This window comes from Ctenopharyngodon idella, chromosome 12, assembly GCF_019924925.1.
Source record: "Ctenopharyngodon idella isolate HZGC_01 chromosome 12, HZGC01, whole genome shotgun sequence".
Lineage (NCBI taxonomy): Eukaryota > Metazoa > Chordata > Actinopteri > Cypriniformes > Xenocyprididae > Ctenopharyngodon > Ctenopharyngodon idella.
The window spans coordinates 31361035-31383911 of NC_067231.1; the positions used below are offsets into that span (position 1 = coordinate 31361035).

General features: G+C 36.9%; 1 protein-coding gene across 4 annotated transcripts; it reads right to left on the reverse strand.

Moving 5' to 3' along the window:
• Positions 1-76: 76 nt before the first annotated feature.
• Positions 77-17322, reverse strand: LOC127524115 (uncharacterized). 4 transcript variants are annotated; one of them, XM_051915483.1, is made up of 7 exons: positions 16809-17322; positions 16427-16566; positions 13837-13937; positions 13623-13762; positions 13314-13542; positions 12932-13152; positions 77-3863 (listed from the first exon to the last, which is right to left on the reverse strand). In XM_051915483.1, the coding sequence occupies exons 2-7, from the start codon at positions 16549-16551 to the stop codon at positions 3660-3662; spliced, it is 1020 nt and encodes a 339-aa protein (XP_051771443.1). In that variant the 5' UTR covers positions 16552-16566; positions 16809-17322; the 3' UTR covers positions 77-3659. The 4 variants fall into 4 exon arrangements, with proteins under 4 accessions (XP_051771443.1, XP_051771445.1, XP_051771444.1 ...); XM_051915485.1 differs by having other exon boundaries at positions 77-3847; positions 16809-17309; XM_051915484.1 differs by lacking the exon at positions 16809-17322 and adding an exon at positions 16678-16804.
• Positions 17323-22877: the final 5555 nt, after the last annotated feature.

Below are 22877 nucleotides of genomic sequence, written 5' to 3' on the forward strand. Positions count from 1 at the left end.
GTCTCAAGAAATGTAACATTTTGTTTCGTTACTCAGAAACTTCTTTGTCTTTCCCAAAAAAAACCTGGAAGATACATTTATTTGAGACAGAAATTTGTATTTTATTGCATTATAGCCATTAAAATAGCATGAAATATCAATTATTCTAAATTAAGTGACAAAATAGAGATTACAAAAATATTTATGAAGCTTTAACAGATCAAAATATCCTCACCACCTGAATATTCTCACAAACGAGGCCAGAAGGGGTTCATAGAAAAGAGTTTGATAGAAAAGTTAAACATTTCTGAGCAATGGGCAAAACTAAAATCTATAACTAAAACTATAACTTTATAACTTAAACATCAGATACAGCATATGCATATATATATATATATATATATTACTGATTCTTGAGATAAGGGACAAAACATGTCCTACACACAAAAGTCCTCTTTATGTTAAAAATAAATAAATTCATCAAAATAAAAATACTTAAAAAGTTACAGGAAATCTAAAGGAAATCTAGATACTCAGGACATTCATTGCTTTTATTTTTTAAATAACTTTGTTAGTATTATTTAAAAACATGCTCTATTCTTGGAAAATACATGTAATTTAGCCTGTCCTCATCATGAGGTCACAATGTAAAATTGCCAAACAAAGTGTTTAAAATTGCAACAAATTCAAAAATATACATTTAAATTGAAAGGCAGAGATCTGTAATATATCAAATACAAAAAGTTAGTCAAATTATATTTTCCATAAAAAATGGCTATCAAAGTTGTCCTCACTTTGCATCAACTCAGTATGAATCAGTATGGTCATCTTTAACTCTGAGGAGCACTTACTATTTCCCGCTCATTGTGGATCTCACAGTAGGACACATGGAAGTTTTATATTTTTTTATATTTGAAACAAACAATGTTGAAGTCTCTGTGTTCAAAGATTTAACATGTCAACTCCGTCATCCTGGTGTAACAGTTTCTGTAAATAGTTGTGGGATAAATCATGGCATTTTGATGTGTTTATTAAGGCAGCTACAACTGAAGAAAGACAACAAAACTGCTCCACTGTACAACATGTGGTTGAGGTTTAAAAAAAATTCAATTTTGTCAACTCCGTCAGATGTCAACTCTATCAGGTTTTATGTCTGATGGTTGTCAAGTGCTCTCAAAAAGTCTATATACTGTAATGTGATTAAATTTATTTTTTTTTTTTTGCATAGGGGGAATTCTTGTAATGTTGTTTCATGATTCTATTTACATATTTGGCCCCAGCTGGACCTTTGTCAACACTGTCAGTTTTTGTCAACACCGTCAGTATGTCAACTCCGTCATTATGTGTCAACACCGTTAGTATTTGTCAACTCCGCCAGTTTTTGTCAACACCGTCAGTATGTCAACTCCGTCATTATGTGTCAACACCGTAAGTTTTTGTCAACTCCGCCAGTTTTTGTCAACACCGTCAGTATGTCAACTCCGTCATTATGTGTCAACACCGTCAGTATTTGTCAACTCCGTCGTTATGTGTCAACTCCATCAGTATTTGTCAACTCCGTCATTATGTCAGCTCCGTCAGTATGTGTCAACTCCGTCAGTATGTCAACTCCGTCATTATGTGTCAACACCGTCAATATTTGTCAACTCCGTCGTTATGTGTCAACTCCGTCAGTATTTGTCAACTTCGTCATTATGTCAGCTCCGTCAGTATTTGTCAACACGACAGTATTTAACACCGTCAGGTGAAGGTTTTTGTTAATTTTGAAAGAAATGTCTTATTCTTTTTTCAATTCATTGTGTTAAAATATTAAAACATCAGCTGAACTACATGATATCATGTCTGATTTACCCAAGAACATTGGTTATATATGTTTAATATTAAAAAGGAGGAATTAAGGAATTTAGGAACTGGATTGTTCATAATAACCCTAACCTAAGAAAAAAATGTTAGAGATTTTTTTGTCCCTTATCTCAAGAATCAGTGATTTACAGTGTTCAGTGTAAATGAGTACATCCCCTTTGAAAAGTAACATTTTAAACAATATCTCAATGAACACAAAAACAACTTTCAAAATGTTGACAAAACTAAGTTTAATATAACATCTGTTTAACTTAAAACATGAAAGGTTAATAATATAACTTAGATTACACATTTTACTGATGCAAAAATGAGTACACCCCAGAACAAAAACTACTACATCTAGTACTTTGTATGGCCTCCATGATTTTTAATGACAGCACCAAGTCTTCTAGGCATGGAATGAACAAGTTGGCGACATTTTTCAACATCTATCTTTTTCCATTCTTCGAGAATGAGCTCTTTTAGAGACTGGATGCTGGATGGAGAGTGATGCTCAACTTGTCTCTTCAGAATTCTCCATAGGTGTTCGACTGGGTTCAGATCAGGAGCCACTGAATCACTTTCACCCTGTTCTTCTTCAGAAATGTGTTCTTCAGGATCATTGTCATGTTGGAAAAGTGCACGACAACCAAGGGCACGGAGTGATGGTAGCATCTTCTCTTTCAGTATAGAGCAGTACATCTGTGAATTCATGATGCCATCAATGACACCAGCAGCACTCATGCAGCCCCACATAAGGACACTGACACCACCATATTTCACTGTAGGCACCATGCATTTTTCTTTGCGACGCCATACAGTTTTGAAGCCATCAGATCCAAAAACATTTATCTTGGTCTCATCACTCCAGAGTATAGAGTCCCAGTAGTCTTCATCTTTGTCAGCATGGGCCCTGGCAAACTCTAGACGGGCTTTTTTGTGCCTGGGCTTTAGGAGAGGCTTCTTTCGTGGACGGCACCCATGCATGCCATTCCTCTGCAGTGTACGCCGTATTGTGTCACGGGAAATAGTCAGCCCAGTTTGGCTTTCTACTTCATTAGATAACTGCAGTGAACTTGCATGCCGATTTTCTTCAACCCTTCTCATCAGAAGACGCTCCTGTCGAGGTGTTAACTTCCGTGGACGACCTGGACGTCTCTGTGAGATCTTTTTTAAATTTTTGTACCACTTTTGCTACAGTATTCTGACTGATAAGTAAAGCTTTGCTGATCTTCACCTTTCTGGTGTAAAGAAATGATTTTCTTTCTCAGGTCTTGTGACCTTTCTCTTCCATGTGGTGCCATTGCTGACAGCATGAAATGGGAAGGGGTTTTAACACCCTTTTATAGTCAGCTGTCTGCTGGACACCTGTGTAATGAAGAATTAGACTCACCTGTGCTTGAATTCTTGTTAAATTAGACATTTGTAGTCTAAAATTTAGCTTTGCTCCAGAGACTTTCAGTGGGGTGTACTCATTTTTGCATCACCCTAATTTGAGTAAAACTGAAAATTTTGTTCTCTAAGTTATATTATTAACCTTACTTTCATGTTGTAAGTTAAACAGATGTTATATTAAACTTAGTCTTGTCAACATTTTGGAAATTGTTTTTGTGTTCATTGAGATATTGTTTAAAATGTTACTTTTCAAAGGGGGTGTACTCATTTACGCTGAGCACTGTATATATATATCATTGACACACCAAAAGATCATTCATGAAATTTCCCTCATTTTTTTCCCCCTCAATTTTGTTCATCCACATGAAGACATTAGTCGTGCCAGCAGGGAAGACGATCAGCGGCTGGAGTTGCAGAAGCAGAGCAGATTTCAGAACAAGTTTCTACGGATCAGAGAAGAGCTTCAGATGCTCAGTGTGATGGAGCGGATGCTGCCGGCCGGGATCTTGGCATCTGTAATTTCTCCTCGGATGCGGAAGATCACACGTGTGCTGGAGGGGATTGTTGCCGTGGCGATCAGCGGTTTCCCCAGCCAGCCCTGAGCTCCTCGCTTGTACATGGAGACGGTCACCTGCACAGAAACAAACCTTCAAACAGGCAACCGTAGATTTAAGAGAATTTCACATAATGTCACACTGATCATTGACCCCTGAGGGTCGCTCAGGTCACGACCCTGATTTTGACCTCTGTGGACACGAGTGACCTTCACCTGGTTCAATCTGTCGCGTGTCGGCTGACCGCGTACGCTAAACAAACACACCGAATCGAAATGATTCTCTGTCGTTCATGTAAACTGTGAAGAAAATGAATGAATTCAACAGAAAACTGGATCTTCCTTCACGCGGAGCGTCACATAATGGAGCAAAAACACTTGAGCATCAAAGACGCGGACGGGTTTGAAAAGCAGATCTGTGGGATTACGCTCGCATGTGTCCCGTCGTCATGAACGCGCTCGTCTCCGGGTCTGTGTGTCGACACAATGGCCGTTTAATGAGATTCACACATTGACAGATAATAGACGCGTCGGATTCAAAGGAGTATTTCCAGCCTCACAGTCACTGCGCCGGATTAAAATCACTCTCTTTTCATGGCTTGATTTTCTTTCATTCTGGCTGCACACAATTTTTCAATTATGTTTTTTCTAGCCATCTATTCTTTCATCTGAGGGGGAAGTAAATTGGCGAGGGGTTCGTTAATGGAGGCAGAGATCAGCGTTCACATCCACCTTCACACGACACGATTGTTAAAGCTCTTTTAACATGACTACATCAAAAACACACACAGAGAAAGAGAGACGGAGACAGAAAGCCGAGAGATCCACAAGTGTGTGTGTGTTTGAATCTGAAATACAGCGTGTCATTCTATCAGACTTGTATTTTTAACTGAAGGCTTCACAAATCCCGCTCTCATAATCAGACATAACAAACCTATAATATCCAACATCATGACCTGACAATGACCTCTGACCCCCGGAGAGACGTTCCTTCACTGTCAGCGACGTGTCGAGACTCAACAAGAGAATCAAGAGCGTCTTCATCAATCAAACTCAGTCTGATCCTTCATGCGATTCTGTGCCAGAATTCTGCAACACGAGCGTCTCTGATTTCACCTGAGCTGAAGAACACGCAAACGCTTCGATCATGGATTTCATGAGGGGATTTCCAGCGTTACACCTGAACAACAACAACCAGAATCTGAATGTGCCTCATATTTGATGAAGTTTGCATCACTGATTCTGTTATTTTCCTGTTTATTACTATTGAAACGTTACAGAAATAAAGCTGACTTGACTTCGATGGTTCCACGAAGAACCTTCAACATCCATGGAATCTTTCCATTGCATAAAAGGTTCTTTAGAATATTAAAATGTTCTTCACTTTCTTTTAAGAACTGTTCGCTGAATGAATATTTGAGGAACCAGAAATGGTTCTTCTATGGCATTGCTGTGAAAACCAAGTTTTGTATCCGATCATGAACCGAGCATGTATCAGACGCAGCGTCCAGAAACACGGACGCTCGTTCATGCAGTCGCGAGCGCTTCGACTCTACATCTGAATGAGTCTCTTCATGCCTGATTGAATTTGACCCTCACAAACATTCCTAATGGCATTAGACGAGCCGCACACACACGACTGCTGCCGTATAACTCCATTTAGCAGCCAAATCGGGTTTAAAGACCTTATTGATGCTCGGTATTATTAAGTGTGATTATCAAAACAACAGACAATGGGCCAAAGTGTCCACTAACCGGTTTATCTGCAAACACAACAGACGGAGAAGCTCCGATTTGCAGTCCAGAACGAGGAACTGCAGATAAAGACCATTTCAGATAAATATCGAAGCACAAGTTCTGATAAAAACCTGGCTAATCACATTTTACAACAAATGAAGGATTAAAGGATAATGACAGATTTTATTGGCAATTAGGAAGTAGATGTTCATTAAAGTGCCTCATTTCAAGCAGGAACGCATTTGCCAAACACTCCACTCGACTGCCATTGGTCAAACCCACCGGTAGTCCCGCCCCCTAACCAAGAGCTGGTAAAAAAAAGCATCTTTTTCTGGTTCTGACAAAACAACATTCAGTCGAGCAACACATCAATGGCAAATATTGAATTATAGAGCATTTGATGGTTTAACCCTCCAGTGTTGATCGATCATTGGATCGTACTCAATCGGAATGGTACGAAACTCAATGACTTTTATGTGACCACACAAAAAAAAAAATCATGAACTTGATTCGAAAAAGCTAAATGGCCATAAAAAAAAATAGTCACACTTGTGTTGTTTGCGGTCAAAAATGACCGCCATTGGAAATGACTGGGAAATAGGAGAAAATGCAGAAAATGTTTTTGTCTACAAATCAGCCACAATGTATGAACTGGTGGTACAAAACAGACACAAACACACACACAGACACACACAAACTAGTGTGGCTGTAACAATATGGCAAAACTGAGCCAGAAGACTCAAATAAGATTGAAATCAGGTTGATATAGCTCTGAAAAAGCATTCTTGTTCATTTTTGTTACATTTTTGTTGAATTTTGATGTTATGTGTTACAAAATGTCCTCTTCTGAGTTCAGGTTTGACTGTAGTAAAATTAATGCAAAAACTGACACTTCAAATCAACATTTCAAACAAAAAAGATCTAAACCTTTACAAAAAGTTGTCTTTGAGAATGTCTAAATATATATCCAAAGCCATAACTTAATAAAAAAATAAGTATTTACGTCTAAAAACCACTAGAGAATTTATAAGCCTTTTTATAGAGCTATACCGGCATCTAGTGGTTACACCACGACATTACAGATGGTTTTCTTTTTTCACTCCCACCAGATGGCGCTAATCTGCCTTCAAAAATTGGATTTATATATATAGGCATTGTCTCTATTTTAACATGAAATGCTGCTTTTAATTGAAAAGTAATAAAAAAAAGTATTAGACTTTTTTTTGTATTAAAAAAAAAATTGATCTTAATTATTGCATAAATATTAATTTGAACCATGAAATTCTCTCAAAATACAAAATAAAGAAGAAAAAATATTATTGAACTAAAATATATTACATTTATTTTACTGAAAAGTTACATTTCAGGTGTTTCGTCACTTTTGACCGTGAACAACACAAGTGTGACCCCCAAATGAACATCACCAGAGGGTTAACGGAATATCTTCCTCTTAAAAATGACCTTAAATTAAACTGACTCAAATGAGAGAAACAATAAGATCATAAACCTGTCAATATCGAATCGGGACTCAAATGTTTTACTATCATTATCGCTATGTGACAAAAAAAAAAAAAAAAAAAAATTGTAGACTTGATTAAAAAAACTAAATGGCCATAAAAAAAAGTCACACTAGTGTTGTTTGCAGTCAAAAATGACCGCCACTGGAAATGAATGGGAAATAGATGAAAATACAGAGAATTTTTTTGTGTGTACAATCTAGAAATCATCCACGATATATGAACTGGTGTGACTGTAACACAAAGAAAGTTTTTGCAAATGCATGAAATAAAATCAATAATTCAGCCACAATGCAGTAAAAAAAAAAATGGACGGAAAGGAAGAAGTTACACTCTAAAACATCAAGAGTACAAAACAGACACGCCCACTCAAATACACACACACACACAACACACTATCATACACACAAATGAACTGGTGTGGCTGTAACAATATGGCAAAATTGAGCCAGAAGACTCAAATAATCAGGTTGATTAAGCTCTGATAAAGCATTCCTGTTCATTTTTGTTAAACTTTTGTTAAATTTTGATGTAATGTGTAACAAAATGTCTTTCTCTGTGTTCAGATTTGACTGTAGTAAAATTAATGCAAAAACTGACACTTCAAATCAACATTTCAAACAAAACAAAATGTAAACTTTTTTTTTTTTTAAACCTAAAACTAAAAATCTAAACCTCTAAACAAAAAGTTGTCCTTGAGAATGTCTAAATATATATACAAATGCACAACTTAATAAAAATAAGTATTTATGTCTAAAAACAACAATTTATAAGCCTTTTTTAGAGCTATACAGGCATCTAGTGGTTACACCACGACATTACAGATGTTTTTCTTTTTTTACTCCCACCAGATGGCGCTAATCTGCCTTCAAAAAAATTGATTTTAAAGGCAATGTCTCTATTTTAACATGAAATACTGCTTTATTTGAAAAGTAATAATAATAATAATAATAATAATAATAAAAAAGTATTAGAATTTTTTTTTTTATTTTCAATGGGAAAAAAATTTATCTTAATTATTGCATAAATATTAATTCGTACCATGAAATTCTCTCAAAATACAAAATAAAGAAGAAAAAATATTATTGAACAAAAATATATTACATTTATTTTACTGAAAATAAAAAACAATTACATTTTAGGTGTGACCACGAACAACACAAGTGTGACCCCCAAATGAACAATACCAGAGGGTTAAAAATCTTAAAAATGGCCTTAAATTAAACAGACTCACAAGTGGTTAAAACTGGTGTCCTCAGATAAACATAAGAGATCATAAACCTGTCGATATCGAATCGGGACTCAAACGTTTCCCCACCACCATCATCATCCTCCACCTGCGGCCCATTAAAGCAGAACGCGCCTCCATCTACATAATGAAGTGAACTCGAGCTCAACTCCAGCAAAACACCTTTCAGTTCCTTCAGCGAATGCAAACCGATCAGACGAGGCTAATGAAACCAAATGAAAAGCCTAAATAGCAATTAACTGAACACACAGATCATCTGAGCGTCCGGTTCTGAACGACCGCCGCCATTACGATCAAGTGCAGCCGCTTCAATTTGCAAGTTAACCAACAAAACTTGCACAATTGGTCAGTTGGCGGATGATACAGCGTGTGTGACGAAAGAGTGAAAAGACATAATCATCCTCCTTCAGACAATATATTCAAAATATGCATAACATAACCTGACCTTGATTATACAAGAATGGATAGTGATTATCTTCACATTCACACCAGTGTGGAATCTGTTATGTAAATCTTCATCTTGATTTTATGAAGTGTGTCTGAAGGGCTGTTGAAGCAGGAACATTCACAGCTTTATTGGCTGAAGGGTTTGTGAGGAGCCGCATGTTTCACTCCGCTTCAAACGACTCGTTAGGCTGAAGAGATAATTATACAGCTGAGAACGGGCTCTGAAACACGACGATCAAAGTTTGAGTTTAAAACACGCCCGCTTCATATAAACCAGATTCATTTCATTTCACATTCGACAAAAACATTGACACTTTTTATGGCCAAAATAAATATTTTTTTTAAAACTAAAAATGTATTTTATTTCCAATCCTAAAAAACATTTCAGATAAATGCAAAACGTGTGCATTTTTAAAAAATATATATTGTTTGGACAATATCAATATATTTTAAAAAATTGCTACAAAATAAATGAAAAAAAAAAAAAAAAAAATAGGAAATATAAGTAACCAAACCTATCAAAAAAACATTTATGTAACATATTTTAACTTTCACGTTAACAATATATTTATTTTAAAATATATTTCAGAAAAATGCAGTAGTGGCCAAAGTGACGTCCGGACATCTGTTCAAATATTATTATAAATGTGTTAAAGATTTTGTAGTCATATTGTGCAGTTGTGCTTGGAGTCGATTGTTTTATTTGTGATAATAACGCAATGAAACATGAAATAATTTTTGTCCAGACAGTCATACAAATAAATTTTTACCACACCTGCAAAAACAAGAAATGAAATATTAATAACTGATTATGTTGTAGTCAATGCTCTTTTTTCCTGTCAGCTATGCATTTTTTGCATAGTAAAATAAAACCTGTAGTGTTAGTGTTTTGTTCTTCCCTCTTATATAAACATTTAAATATTTTTCTCATATTTTGAAGTTTTAGGGTCATTAAAAACAAACATCCCCTCCGGACGTCACTTTTAGACACGACTGTCTGAAAACATATATATTTTGCTGTATGGGTTAAATTTGTGAAGAAGAGTGTGTTTGAAGAAATGCGAAAAGCATTAAAATCAGACAGAAAAAGCTTTGAGTCACTCACATGTCGCATGTCAAAACGTTTGAAAAGCAAGTAAGTGGTTGAATAAAGCTGTGTGAGTGTTATTGGTTGAGGGTTGATGATTTGTTTTCCTCTGGTATCTGCAGTCACAGAGCTTCCATTAACTCCACAAACGCCAATTACACTCTCAGCTCCGTCTCCGGCCGAGCCGCTCATTAACCTGGCGCAGTTAATTGAATAAGGAGATAACTGCATGTAAATGCTGCGGCTAGAAGAGGCTTTCAGTCGCGCTCAGGACTCGAGATGAATTCAGCGCAGAGACAGCAGCGCAGGAACCATGTCAGTCGAGACACAAGAGGAGAAATAATCAACAGATGAGACTGGCTGGGGTCAAAGGTCACACAGGGTCAAGAACAGCATCACAGTGAATTACAAAAGCTTTTCTGACAGTTACTTGACTAAATCATTCCTGATATAATCTATAAAGCGTTTTTAAGTGAAGTTCCTCCTAGCGAACGTTCTCAGAACGTTCTCTCAACATTATAAAACAAATGTTCGTCCGGTAACATTAATAGAATGTTCATTCAAAGTTATCTGTTTCAGTTTAGTCTAACATTTTTTAAATGTTACAACTTGTTGCAGAGAACATTCAAAAGAAACATTCTCATAATGTTTGAAGAATGAGAAAATGGAATGTTGGTGTAACTATTACAAATGCTTTTAAAACATTTAAGAAACTGGACGTTTTGAATGTTAGAAAATACAGCTGCAAGCAGCAATTAAGGGGCCAAGCACAAAGAAGACACAATATGTGGCTGGAGCATCACACTGACTGCAACAACGAGCAATTAAAGGCATATTAAGATGATTTTAGGCAAAATGACTGAAAAATCATAAACACAGTCACTAGCAAAGATTTAATGGTTTATCACTTTCGACCAATAGGTGGCGCTGTGACTAAATTGATGTGCTGTGGTCAGAGTGAGGTGAAAATGACACGTGCAAAGTTGGGTGTCAATATGCCAAAGCATTGCAGAGATACCGCCTTAAAAGGCGCTTTGGCATCATGCCTCAAATTTGTTGCTGTGGTATACGAAAACAATTTCGTCTATCAACACGAAATCCATAACTTTTTGTTGGCACAGTCTGAAGATGATACGAATCGATTTTGGTGAAAATCAGAGAAACGGTCTAGGAGGAGTTCGAAAAAGTAGGTTTTGAAATAAAATCAAAATGGCGGACAGGAAGTTTGGCCAAATATGGCAAAATGTTCTCGGCATGACCCAAGGAATCTACCAAGACCTGTTCATTACTATAGGCTAATTTATTCAAAAGTTATTAGCATTTTTGTAAATTTCATTATAACTTTTGAACATAAGGTGGCGCTGCCCTGAAACTTTGAGTACTGCCAGGACGTTGTGCCAAAGACACATACTGAGTTTCGTAATGATACGCCAATGCGTTTGTAAAACAAAGCATTTTACTACAAAATTCAAAATGGCCGACGCCCAAAATGGCCGACACCCAAAATGGCCGATATGGGAAAACTGGATATCATTCAACTCTGCATGATGCCCCGAATCTAACGATCGAACTGGTCTTCGGACCAGTAGGTGGCCCTGTGCCGAAACCCAGCATGTAACCTCAGGTCATGCTTGTGATGACATGTACCAGTTTTGGTCTGAATACGATAAAGCGTTGAGGAGATACAGCCTTATGTCTATTTTCGCAAGCGCCACGCAGAATTTGTTCGAAAACGGTTTGACCAATTGACTTGAATTCTTCTTGTCATCATGGTCTGAAGATGATCTGGTTCAATTTTCGTGAAAATCGGAGCAACAGTTCGAAAAAGTAGGTTTTTCAAAGAATTTTGTTTCTAACCCTTACAGTTCAAAAGTTATTAGCATTAACAAGAGTGCAACTTTGGACAGGTGGTGGCGCTAGAGGCATTGATTTTTTTAGAGACTTCAAATTCGGTGTGGTTAATGTTGGGACTGACGTCTATCAGTGTGCCAAATTTTATAAGTTTGCCGTAAGCGCTTCTATGGGCTTCCAGAGCGGAAATGGAAGAATAATAAGAAAAAGAACGCCAACTATTACAATATAACTTATAGATTTTATAACTTAAATGTGGAACATTAGCAAATCGTTCTTAGAACATATTTTTGTTCGCTGGGCTGTTGAGATCAGATGAGAACAAAACTGGAACCGAACTGATCAGATTCTTAGATATTTCTGCTCTTGTTCGCCGGTAACTGACGGCGTCTGATGACACGACTCTCGTACGGTGAGGTCACGCGGGTCACGAACTCTGAGACTCCAGCGGTCAGCTGTCAGGGTGTTTAACAGCTCCGTCTTTTCAAGACTATTTGAAAATCATTTCCTCACTTATTAGTAATGTAACACCAGACGAGCAGCAGCCCTCCGGCGCTTTAAACCGAGTTCACAGCGAACCTGAGACCAAGAGCGATGAAGATGCTTTTGTTCAGCGGCGGCTTTTAATGCAGAAACACCATGAGAGGCCTGAAGACAATCTCACACATTTCTACATTAACCCTCACTAACACTCTAACTGCTTTACAATAAATTTAGGTCTGCTCTGTGTGGTTTCCAGATCTCTGTGGGATTTTCTTTTAATGCTGTTTTATGTTCCAGCAGGTGAAAACGGACTAAATATCTTCAGTCATTTTCATTTATCTCAGTTTAAGAATGTTTGGATATTTGTGCTGTAAAAACAAGACGGAAACACTGAGGAAGAACATCATGTTTTGTGTCTGATCGCTCAGTAAAGCTCGAGGTGTTTGTTCAGTGACAAACACATATAATCATGTGAGATGTTGGAGATCTGCTGCGGTTATTGTGGATTATTGTGGATCCGGTGGAGCAGAGCTGCTTCTCATCCGCTGACTCTTATCTGATGCTTTAAACTGATAAGAGAAACATGTCATATTAGCAGAGAGTCTCTGCTGAATCAGTACAAGCCTCACATAATTTACTGCAGCGCCACCTACTGCTGACACACGAGAACACAGTCTGAAAACATCTGAGAGAAGAAGAACCACCAAATCAGGAGCACAAACCATGGCTTCAAGTCCCCATGAAATCAAAACTGACAATTCTGTGTGTGTGTGAGAGAGAGTGTGTGTCACCTGTGGTGTGTGTCCCAGCAGACTCCACAGTGTGTCAGTAATCAGACTTCCTGCTCTGTTGAACTCCAGCAGGTCAGTTTCCTGTCGGTTGATGGCCAGATGTTGGCAGCTCTGGAAATCACCGCTGAGCTCCTGACCGCTGGACAGCTGCAGCAGATCCCACGTGCCCATCAGCTCCAGCCGCTCACGCAGCGCACGCATCTGTCCGTACGACAGGTGACCTGCACCATCACAACCATAACAACAAAATAATAATGACATAAACAAGGCATATAGTTCAGAAAAACAATGGCATTTCCTTTCTTCTCTATCTTGCTTCCTAATCTAGTTGTCTAATAAACCCTGCAGTGTATAATACAATTATTCTTTGGGCTTGCCTGACCTGAGATCCAGGACGGGGTGAAGGCGTCCGACAGCCATGACGTGTATCCCTCCCGGAGCGAGCGCAGGAACGTCTGGACGTCAGCGCCGGACACCAGCTGCTCCGTCTGCAGCAGCTCGTCACTGAGCACACAGTCCGGAGAGAGCAGGAGGATTCTGGGAATGAAGAGAGACGGACGGACGTTCAGCCCGCTGCGCTTCATGTGACTGCAGAGGTTGCTGGTTTTCACCTGCACACACACAAACATCCGCACTGAAGCTCTGAAGAACCTCTCATGAACTCTGAGAGGAAACGAATGCTGAATCTGACCGTAATGGCCTGAAGCGCGTCGGGCAGCTGCTCGACGGAGACGCTGCTGAAGGTCTGCTGCTGCGCTTTGACATGAGTCTCAATCTGGGCCGAAACAGAACCGCTCCACGTCTTCAGATCGATACAAAACACGCCGTGACCTGGAGCGACACACACTGATCTGTGATGGTGTCTTACAGGTGTTTCTGACAGTACTGAAGCTCCTCTGACGCACCTGTGAGCAGCAGCAGGTTGATCTCGTCTCTGTCGGTCTGAAACTGGTTTGGTACACGCAGGTTATAAAACATGTCCTGCTGTCTCAGACCGCTGACCGTCCTGTGTGAAGATATCAGCATAATAACACACAATAATAACACACCGGACTGACCAGGAGACTCTCTCTGCACTCATCTAAAGTTAACCTGTCAAAACATGGAGGCTAATGTAACATTCTTAGAAAGCATTGCCTAACATACTGCAGGGAAAAGGGCGGAGCCTGACAGCTGTGATTGACATGACACTTTAAACGCCTCCATTTGAAGTACAGAGAGAAAGAAAACAATCCAGTTACTCTAGCAAACCATGCTGATAAAGACTTACATATACATACACACATATACATATATGCAATAATTAATTTTATGAAAAAGTCTCTTCTACTCACCAAGGCTGCATTTATTTAATCAAAAATACAGTAAAACAGTGAAATATTATTACAATTTAAAATATCTGTTTTCTATGTGAATATATAGTAAAGTGTAATTTATTCCTCTGAATTTTCAGCATCATTACTCCAGTCTTCAGTGTCACATGATCCTTCAGAAATCATTCTGATATGATGATTTGTAATAATATTTCACAATATTACTGTTTTTACTGTATTTTATGGGCCATTCTACTGAATTGGTTCAAAGTCAGATTTGGAAACGTCTTGAAAAAAATGTCTTTTTCCACAAATTTGTATGTATGCAAATTTGTATGTACACATTTCTAGTAATTGTACAGTTAATTCTCATATTGTATTTTCAAATATTTTTGGAATATTTTTCCTCTCCCCAAGTTTGTCTCTACCGAAACACAATAATAAATAATTTAATAAGAAGGCTTACATTGACCTATTAAGATTTTGTTTACATCTACCTTGGAAATATATATATATTTGTTTGCTATTTTAAAAAAAAAAAAAAAGTTTTCACAGGTAAATCAATAACAATTACAATTTCAACTATATTTCAAGTGTAATTTATGAGATTTGATGTATTTTGAATCCAATCTTTTTTTATGTAAAAGGCATAAAGTTTATTATATTGATATCAAAGTGAAGGATTCATTAGTTTGAACTAATAATAACATCTTAGTTGATAATTCAATACTTTATTTTTGACTAAACATCCCATGTTTCGGTGGTGACTGCACATTTTCGGTAGTGACAGTAATGTGTTGGTAGTGACCACATCACATTACACAATTTTAACTCACATACTAAAACATATTAAAATACTAATGATTTGCATAACTGTACTAAAATTTTGTTTATTTCCCCCCAAATAAATGATTATGTGTTCCCTTTTGTCACTACCAAAACAATGATGTCACTACCAAAACATGTGGTGAATTTTCGGTAGTGACAATTTTAGATACTTTTGAGCCTAGCTCAAAGATGCTAATCAGCACATGGTTAGCTAGCACAGTTCTGAACAGTTGTACACACACACAAACACTACATTTTATGGAATAACACCCAAAAATGTTTGCTTAATTGCAGAAAAAGTTGTTTGGTAGTGACGTTTTTTTTTACATAAAATTTCATGATTTAAAAATAAAATATAAAATAAATATATTTTTTTAACTTCACTTTTTAACAAAAAAAATAGAATGATCTTAGTAAACTTCTAAAATTTGAATAAAATTTTTGGTTGTGGGACAACAGGCTCAAAAGTATCTAATATTGTCACTACCGAAACAGTCACGACCGAAACATATGGTGAAGTTTTGGTTGTGACATTATTGTTTTTTGGGTGCTATTTGATCAAATTTAGTGTTTGTGTGTGTACAACTGTTCAGAACTGTGCTAGCTAACCATGTGCTGATTAGCATCTTTGAGCTAGGCTCAAAAATATCTAAAATTGTCACTACCGAAACAGTCAATGCCAAAACATGTCATCATTGTTTTGGTAGTGACAAAAGGGAACACATAATCATTTATTTGGGGGTAAAAAACAAAATTTTAGTAGAGTTATGCAAATCATTAGTATTTTAGTATGTTTTAGTATGTGAGTTAAAATTCTGTAATGTGATGTGGTCACTACCAACACATTACTGTCACTACCGAAAATGTGCAGTCACGACCGAAACATGGGATGTTTTGTCAAAAATAAAGTATTGAATTATCAGTGTTTGGTTCAATGTATGTTCAAACTAATGAATCCTTCACTTTGAAATCAGTTTGATAAACTTTATGCCTTTTAGATAAAGAAAGATTGGATTCAAAATACAACAAATCTCATAAATCACACTTGAAATACTGTTAAAATTGTAATTGTTATTGATTTACCTGTGAAAACTTTTTTTAAAAAATAGCAAAAAAATATATTTCCAAAGTAGATGTAAACAAAATCTTAATAGGTCAATGTAACCCTTCTTATTAAATTATTAATCATTGTTTCGGTAGTGACAAATTTGGGGAGAAGAAAAATATTCCAAAACTTTCTGAAAATACAATATGAGAATTAACTGCACAATTACTAGAAATGTGTGCCTTGGATATTATATTACTTACAAAATTTGTGGAAAAAGACATTTATTATTAGTTTATATATCCTCACCGTACATGCTGTAGAAACTCATATGAAGCGGTTTGAGTCCGCTTCTGTCCGGTTGGCTGAGAAACGCTGATATTACCAGGTCTCTTGGGCCCTGAGGGAACTAAGAACTGAACCATCTGGAACATTCTTCTGTCTAATATCTGAAAGTGACAATATATTAATCAGAAAATACTAATCATACACTCCAAGACACTTAAATGAGCTGAAATAAACACGTCATGAGAAACATCTGGAGAAACACGACAGCTGACCTTCAGCACAGATCAGCCTGAAGCAACAGTCATGATGGTCAGCCAGGAGTTTACTGGGACTAGTGTTAGTGGGTTAGTTAGTTAGTTAGTTAGTTAGGGTTAGTAACATGCAGAGCTGCTGTCTTACTGACCGTGTGCTGGTGATTGTCACTGATTCTGATGAAGAACTCAATATGAAGAACATGTGATCAGCGCTGAAACTCAATCCAGGAGCAGTTTCACAATCAGTCCCACTGCTTCAGTCTGTCTGTCTGTAAACAAGAAGCACGTGGAGCGCCTGATGACGTCACGCCGTCAGACAGCTAACATTAGGATTTTTCCTTTTTTAACTATAATGGCAATAATAATAGTGTCTCAAATCTTCCTCTGCAGCTCAAACACAAACAGCTTTTCATAATGTGATGTTACCCAATTTTCGTCCATCACATAAAATGAATGTTTCTCCAGACTTTTGTTCGCTCCGCCGCTGCACAGGCATAAAAAGGAGGATATTAGTTTGGAGATGAAGAATGTTTAATTTCGGCGTAAATACACACAAAGCGGTCCGGGCAGGCGATAAGAATCAGGAGCGACACAAACGGGCTCAAACAGACTCGCACCGACAGCTGATGCTCAAATCGGAGCGAATGAACTCAATAAAGAGCAATAAAGCGTTTCAGTGACCTGCACTTCAGCGGCAGATCTCGCGATAACAGCCGCCACCGCAATAAAGCCGCAACAAAGGGCTGAAAGAAATACAGATGAAAGTGAAGCCAAAGCAATATCAGCAGAATTCCCACACAAAGCCTCCCTACAGGATTTAATATTGCTGCAATCAGTGAACAGAGTCAATTATTATGATTCCTTTATGTTCCGCTATCAGAGAGAAACTTCACTGGAGAGACGGAGAATATGATGATTCTGACGATAAACGAGAAACACGAACTTTACACACAATAAACAGCGAATCATGTCAGAACAACACCGTCAAATGATTTAGATATTCCCTCTTTCTAATTATTACCTGCATTGTCCTGAATTATCACTAATTAAGGGCAATTTTAGGACAATTTTAATGATGTCTGTATTGTTCTTCTTCAGATGAGGACAATATTCTGCCATAGTTCAATAAAGAAAAAAACGATAAAATAATACTTTACACACTCCATAATGTTTATTGTTGCATAAATAATATACACTACTGTTCATAAGTTTAAGATCCATTTTTTCAGGTTAGAATACTTTAATTCATCAAGGATTCAATTGATAAAAAATGACATTAAAGACATTTATAATATCTATTTCAAATAAATGCTGTTCTTTTGAACTTTATATTCATCAAAGAATCCTGAAAATTAAAATGTATCATGGTTTGCAAAAAAATGATAATAATCATAAATGTTTCTTGAGCATCAAATCATCATCTAAGAATGATTTCTGAAGGATCATGTGACTCTGAAGACTGGAGTAATGATGCTGAAAATTCAGCTTTGATCACTGGAATAAATTACACTTTACTATATATTCACATAGAAAACAGATATTTTAATATATTTCACTATTTTTGCAGTATTTTTGATCAAATAAACACAGCCTTGGTGAGCAGAAGAGACTAAAAATTTTATCGACCCCAAACCAAACACATTATTCAATAATAAACAGTCATTTGCTATTTTGTCGTCATATGATCTCATCTGTAATTATTTTTGTATTTTTAAATAAATTCTGTATAAAAATGCCAGAAATTCCAGCAGTTTGATCATGGTTGCTGTCATTTCATCTTTGGATGAACTATCCCTTTAAAGTCACCATGAAATCTTATTTTTATCGCAACTGCTACAGCAAATGCTGACCAGTTTTTGAAAGTTGAGCTACAAGCTCATTGGCTACTATTACTGCAGGAACCAATCAGCTGTGCCCTACAGAGAATGATGTGATTGCAAGCAAATTGAGTTAAGGACCTATATCAGCCTGCGCCATCTAGAGTTTCATGAGAGAATTTTGTATTGTTTTAAATTCATGTTCCTGGTAATCTTGAATCAGAATATCTTCTCCTCCCTCTTGCAGCATCTCTTCTCTTCTCTGATGACGAGGGCGGGGCAACCTGTCACTCACATGAGATCCACCAATAGCAAACCACAACCATCCAATCAATTCCCCACAGAAAAAAAAATCAAGCCCCACCCTACATTTGTTCTTGTTTGCGAAGCGTTTCACTTGGATATAGGGGACGAAAAGACCAGCGCAACTTCCCTTTCATGACGACTTTAAGGCTTCACCAGTGTTCACTTCTCTGGGTCAAAGGGCAAAGGTCATGAGTCAAATGAACTTGGAGAATCTAGAAACATTTTGTGTTCCTTTTGTGAGTGTGTGTTTGTACAGCAAAAGCATGAATGAGTCTCAGGTGTGTTTCAGAGAGAGAGACGCACAGACCGGACACAGACAAAGCCGCAATTGTGCTCGTCACCAAACAATGACATATTTCTGTTTCCCTCTAAATTCCTCCACATCATTTGTCTGTCATGTGTCCGAGTCGCTCCCTCCATTACTCTGACAGCGCTCTTATTAGACGAAAGCCGAGCCAGAGCTCCATGAATTTAGCCACTGTTCCGAGACGTCTCTCAGTAATTAATTTGATAAATGTATTAATTATGAATCGGGTCCGCAGCGCAATCAGATGGTCATGCGTCCAGCTCGGCCGGCGTTCTGATAAGTCGCTCTTTGTTGCGGCCGCTCGGGTTTCATCGGCTCTTATCGCTCCTGCTCCGATCAGCCGCTCGTTTCCTGTGTTGTAATTAAACGGAGGGTTTCTGATCGCGAGCGTCTCGTTTAGCGTTTAAGAGCCTGATCTACAGGAACCTGCAACATCTGTTGATCGACAGTAGCCTGTCTGAAGCTCTGAACACTTCGTCACTTTTTCAAGTCAAGTCAGATTTATTTATATCTCGACTAAATAGAAAACCAGACAGCTACTGTTTCACCTGAGTGTGATTTTGTGGTTTTATTTTTTATATTTTTTTTTATATTCTACACTCTAAAAAATACTGGGTTAAAAACAACCCAAGTTGGGTTAAAAATGGACAAACCCAGCAGTTGGGTTAAATGTTTTCTGTTGGGTAGTTTTATTTGTTTACCTACTATATGGCTGGCATAAAATGAACTCAAAATAGGTTGGAAATTAAAAATCAGGCACATAATTACTAGAGGCATACATTGAGAACATTTATTGATAAGCAATTTAATAAATTTAATTATTTAATTATTATTTATTAAACTTATTACACAGTAAAAAACGTTGGGTTTTTTTAACCCAACCGTTGGGTTATTTTTTCCCAAAATGTTGGGTCATTTTTAAAATCGTTGGGTAATTTCTAGTAATAACCCGGATGTTGGGTATAATACGGTTCCCGCAGCGACGGTTCAAATTTTAACGGTCCAGTCAACAGGAAGAAGCTGCTGCAGCCTGATTATGAAACGTAAGTCATATCGTTTTTTATGTATACAACTCTTATAACATTAAGTATTGTTATACTGAAACGTTGAATATATTCTAAAACTGAATTTTATTTTATTTTATTTTTTTTTTAAAAAGTTTCCTTTAGTCAGTTTTAATGCTCACAGGAAAGTGAGATCGGTTGGAAATAAATCCTAGCTATCCCAATTAGCTCGCTAGCAGTAATAAAGTATTTCATTAAAACATCATACTAATGAAACCGTTTAGAGATGTACTGCCTTACTACGGTGATAGGCCTAGTCTGAAATCACTAACTATCATTACGCCCGTTTTAATAAATGTTAATTTCCAACCTATTTTGGGTTCATTTTAAGCGAAAAATATAGTCATTTTTAAACAATAGTTGAGTTAAATAGAACTACCCAGCAGGTTGGGCAAACATTTAACCCAATAGCTGGGTTTGTCCGTTTTCAACCCAGCCTTTTTTAGAGTATATTACTATTGTAATATCTATTTTTATTTATAAATTATCGCATAGCTCCCTATATAAAGTTGGATATATATATATATATATATATATATATATATATATATATATATATATATATATATATATATATATATCTTTAGCTGTGCAATAATTTTCAGTTTTCAGTAATACCTGGCAAGGTTCTCTCAAAGTTATGAACAAACATTCTTCCAGTAAGAACGTTTGTTCAAAGTCATCTGGTCTTTAAAAATATTCTCAAAACTTTAGAACAAAAATATTATTTATACATCATTGATGGAACTTTTTTCTACAACTTTTAAGTTAAACATTTTTTAAATGTTACCGCTTGTTTCAGAACGTTCAGAGAACATTCCGAAATAACGTTTTCATAACTTTTACATGACAACGATGTACTAAAAATGAAAAAAAAAAATTCCTTTGCATTTTTCACGTACAGAGGACACCATTGTCAAAATGATCACGTCTCCGCAAAAACGACTACAACCGCTGTATTCTGCTGCCAGGCCAGTAGTTGGCGACATCACTTTGTAAAGAAACACTACGTAAACACGTAATACGCCACCATTGGCGTTTTCACAAGTTTGCATTTTTGTAATTTACATGGAGACAATAACGGTATCGTTTTCAAAACGTGCACTTTAAAACCCATTTTCAAAAGTTTGTGTTTTCATGCCCCCAAAATGCCGATGTTGTGTAAATGAACGGCCCAAACGCATAAAAAGTTTTACGTTTTTTAATTGAAAACAAAATTGGAACATTAGCAAAACGTTCTTAGAACATATTTTGTTGGTTGGGAATACAGAGACGAACGCTATGAGCTAAACTAGCAACAGAAGCAGAACTTCTCTCGCCCGTGATGATGATGATGATGATGAGGGTCAGAGGAAACATTTACTGATTACTTTCACCTTCAAACCGCTGCTGCTGCTGCTCAGCGGAAACTCGAGCTTTTGTGCGTCTCAATCATTCAATGCAAATGAAAATATTCAGCCGCTTCTGATGAAATCCAGAAGATTCACATGATCCCAAAACAAACCTTCACATATGATGGTGTGTGACCCTTACAGACGCTCTGTGTGGTGATGATGTCTGCCTCACCTGTGAACAGGTGGAATCCGCACCGGACCGGAGTGACGACAGCTCAGATCCGGACTGAAGCTCCAGCAGATCATCAATCCACAGCTCATCATTAGCAGACGAGCACACCGAGACTCTTTCATGTCAGAGCTCTAGATCTCAAACTACACACAGACCGCTTCACATCATCATCATCATCAGGTGGGTTCAAATCTTTGTTTTCTCCTGTTTTTGGTGAGAAATCATGAAGTCATGATCAAGGCCTCCACCTGCTGGACTGATGGATTATAGTCATAAACACTCTTCAACTTGCTTGAATGCATTGAAATTTAGGCTAAATAAAACTAATTCAATTATTTATTAGATTGTTTTCTAATGAACAGGTAATGAATCTGACCAAACATAATAGATGACATTTTTAAAAAAAAGAACAAAACCTCAATCATTTCAACATCAAAAAGTCACAATTGTGAAAAATCAACCAAGAATTACCTTTAGTAGGAGAAACCAAGCACTCATTAAGGAGTGAAAACGCTGCAGATCATCAAGAGCTAACAATACATAAAAAAACAAAAAGATCCGCAGTACAGACCAAACTGAACCAATGATTCACTCAGCATGATCTCCATGTTTCCACATCAAAGACTGTGGAAAAAAAAGTACAAATTAAGCAGCAGGTGGCGCTAAAGGACATGAGATGAAGACACAGCATAGACTTGTATCATTTTTACACACAGTTAGTTATAAATAATAACATATCCCACACACTAACCCTCACAGAAACCTTTACAATTAAAAATGTGATCATTTTAATGACGGAGAGGTTGATCATGACTGTAGACATTAACTTTACATTAAGACCTCTACCGCTACAAGGTGAATAAGAAATTATTATTCTATGGCAGATTATATTAATTGGAATATGTTATGGTTTCACAATATTGATTATTGTGTTTGGATATTAATCTTTTGAGTTATTTCTCGATGAATGCAGAAAGAACAACGTTTTTGTTGTTCTGAGTGTGTGAACGCAGTCATGGGTAAGAACACTTTATTTTAAATAGTTTTTACAAATGAAGATGAACACAAAAGGATTTGGGGACATTTTGTCAGGTTTAGTTCACTTATGGGTTCATATTTGTCTCCAAAATATGGTTAAGTAGATACAAACACACATGC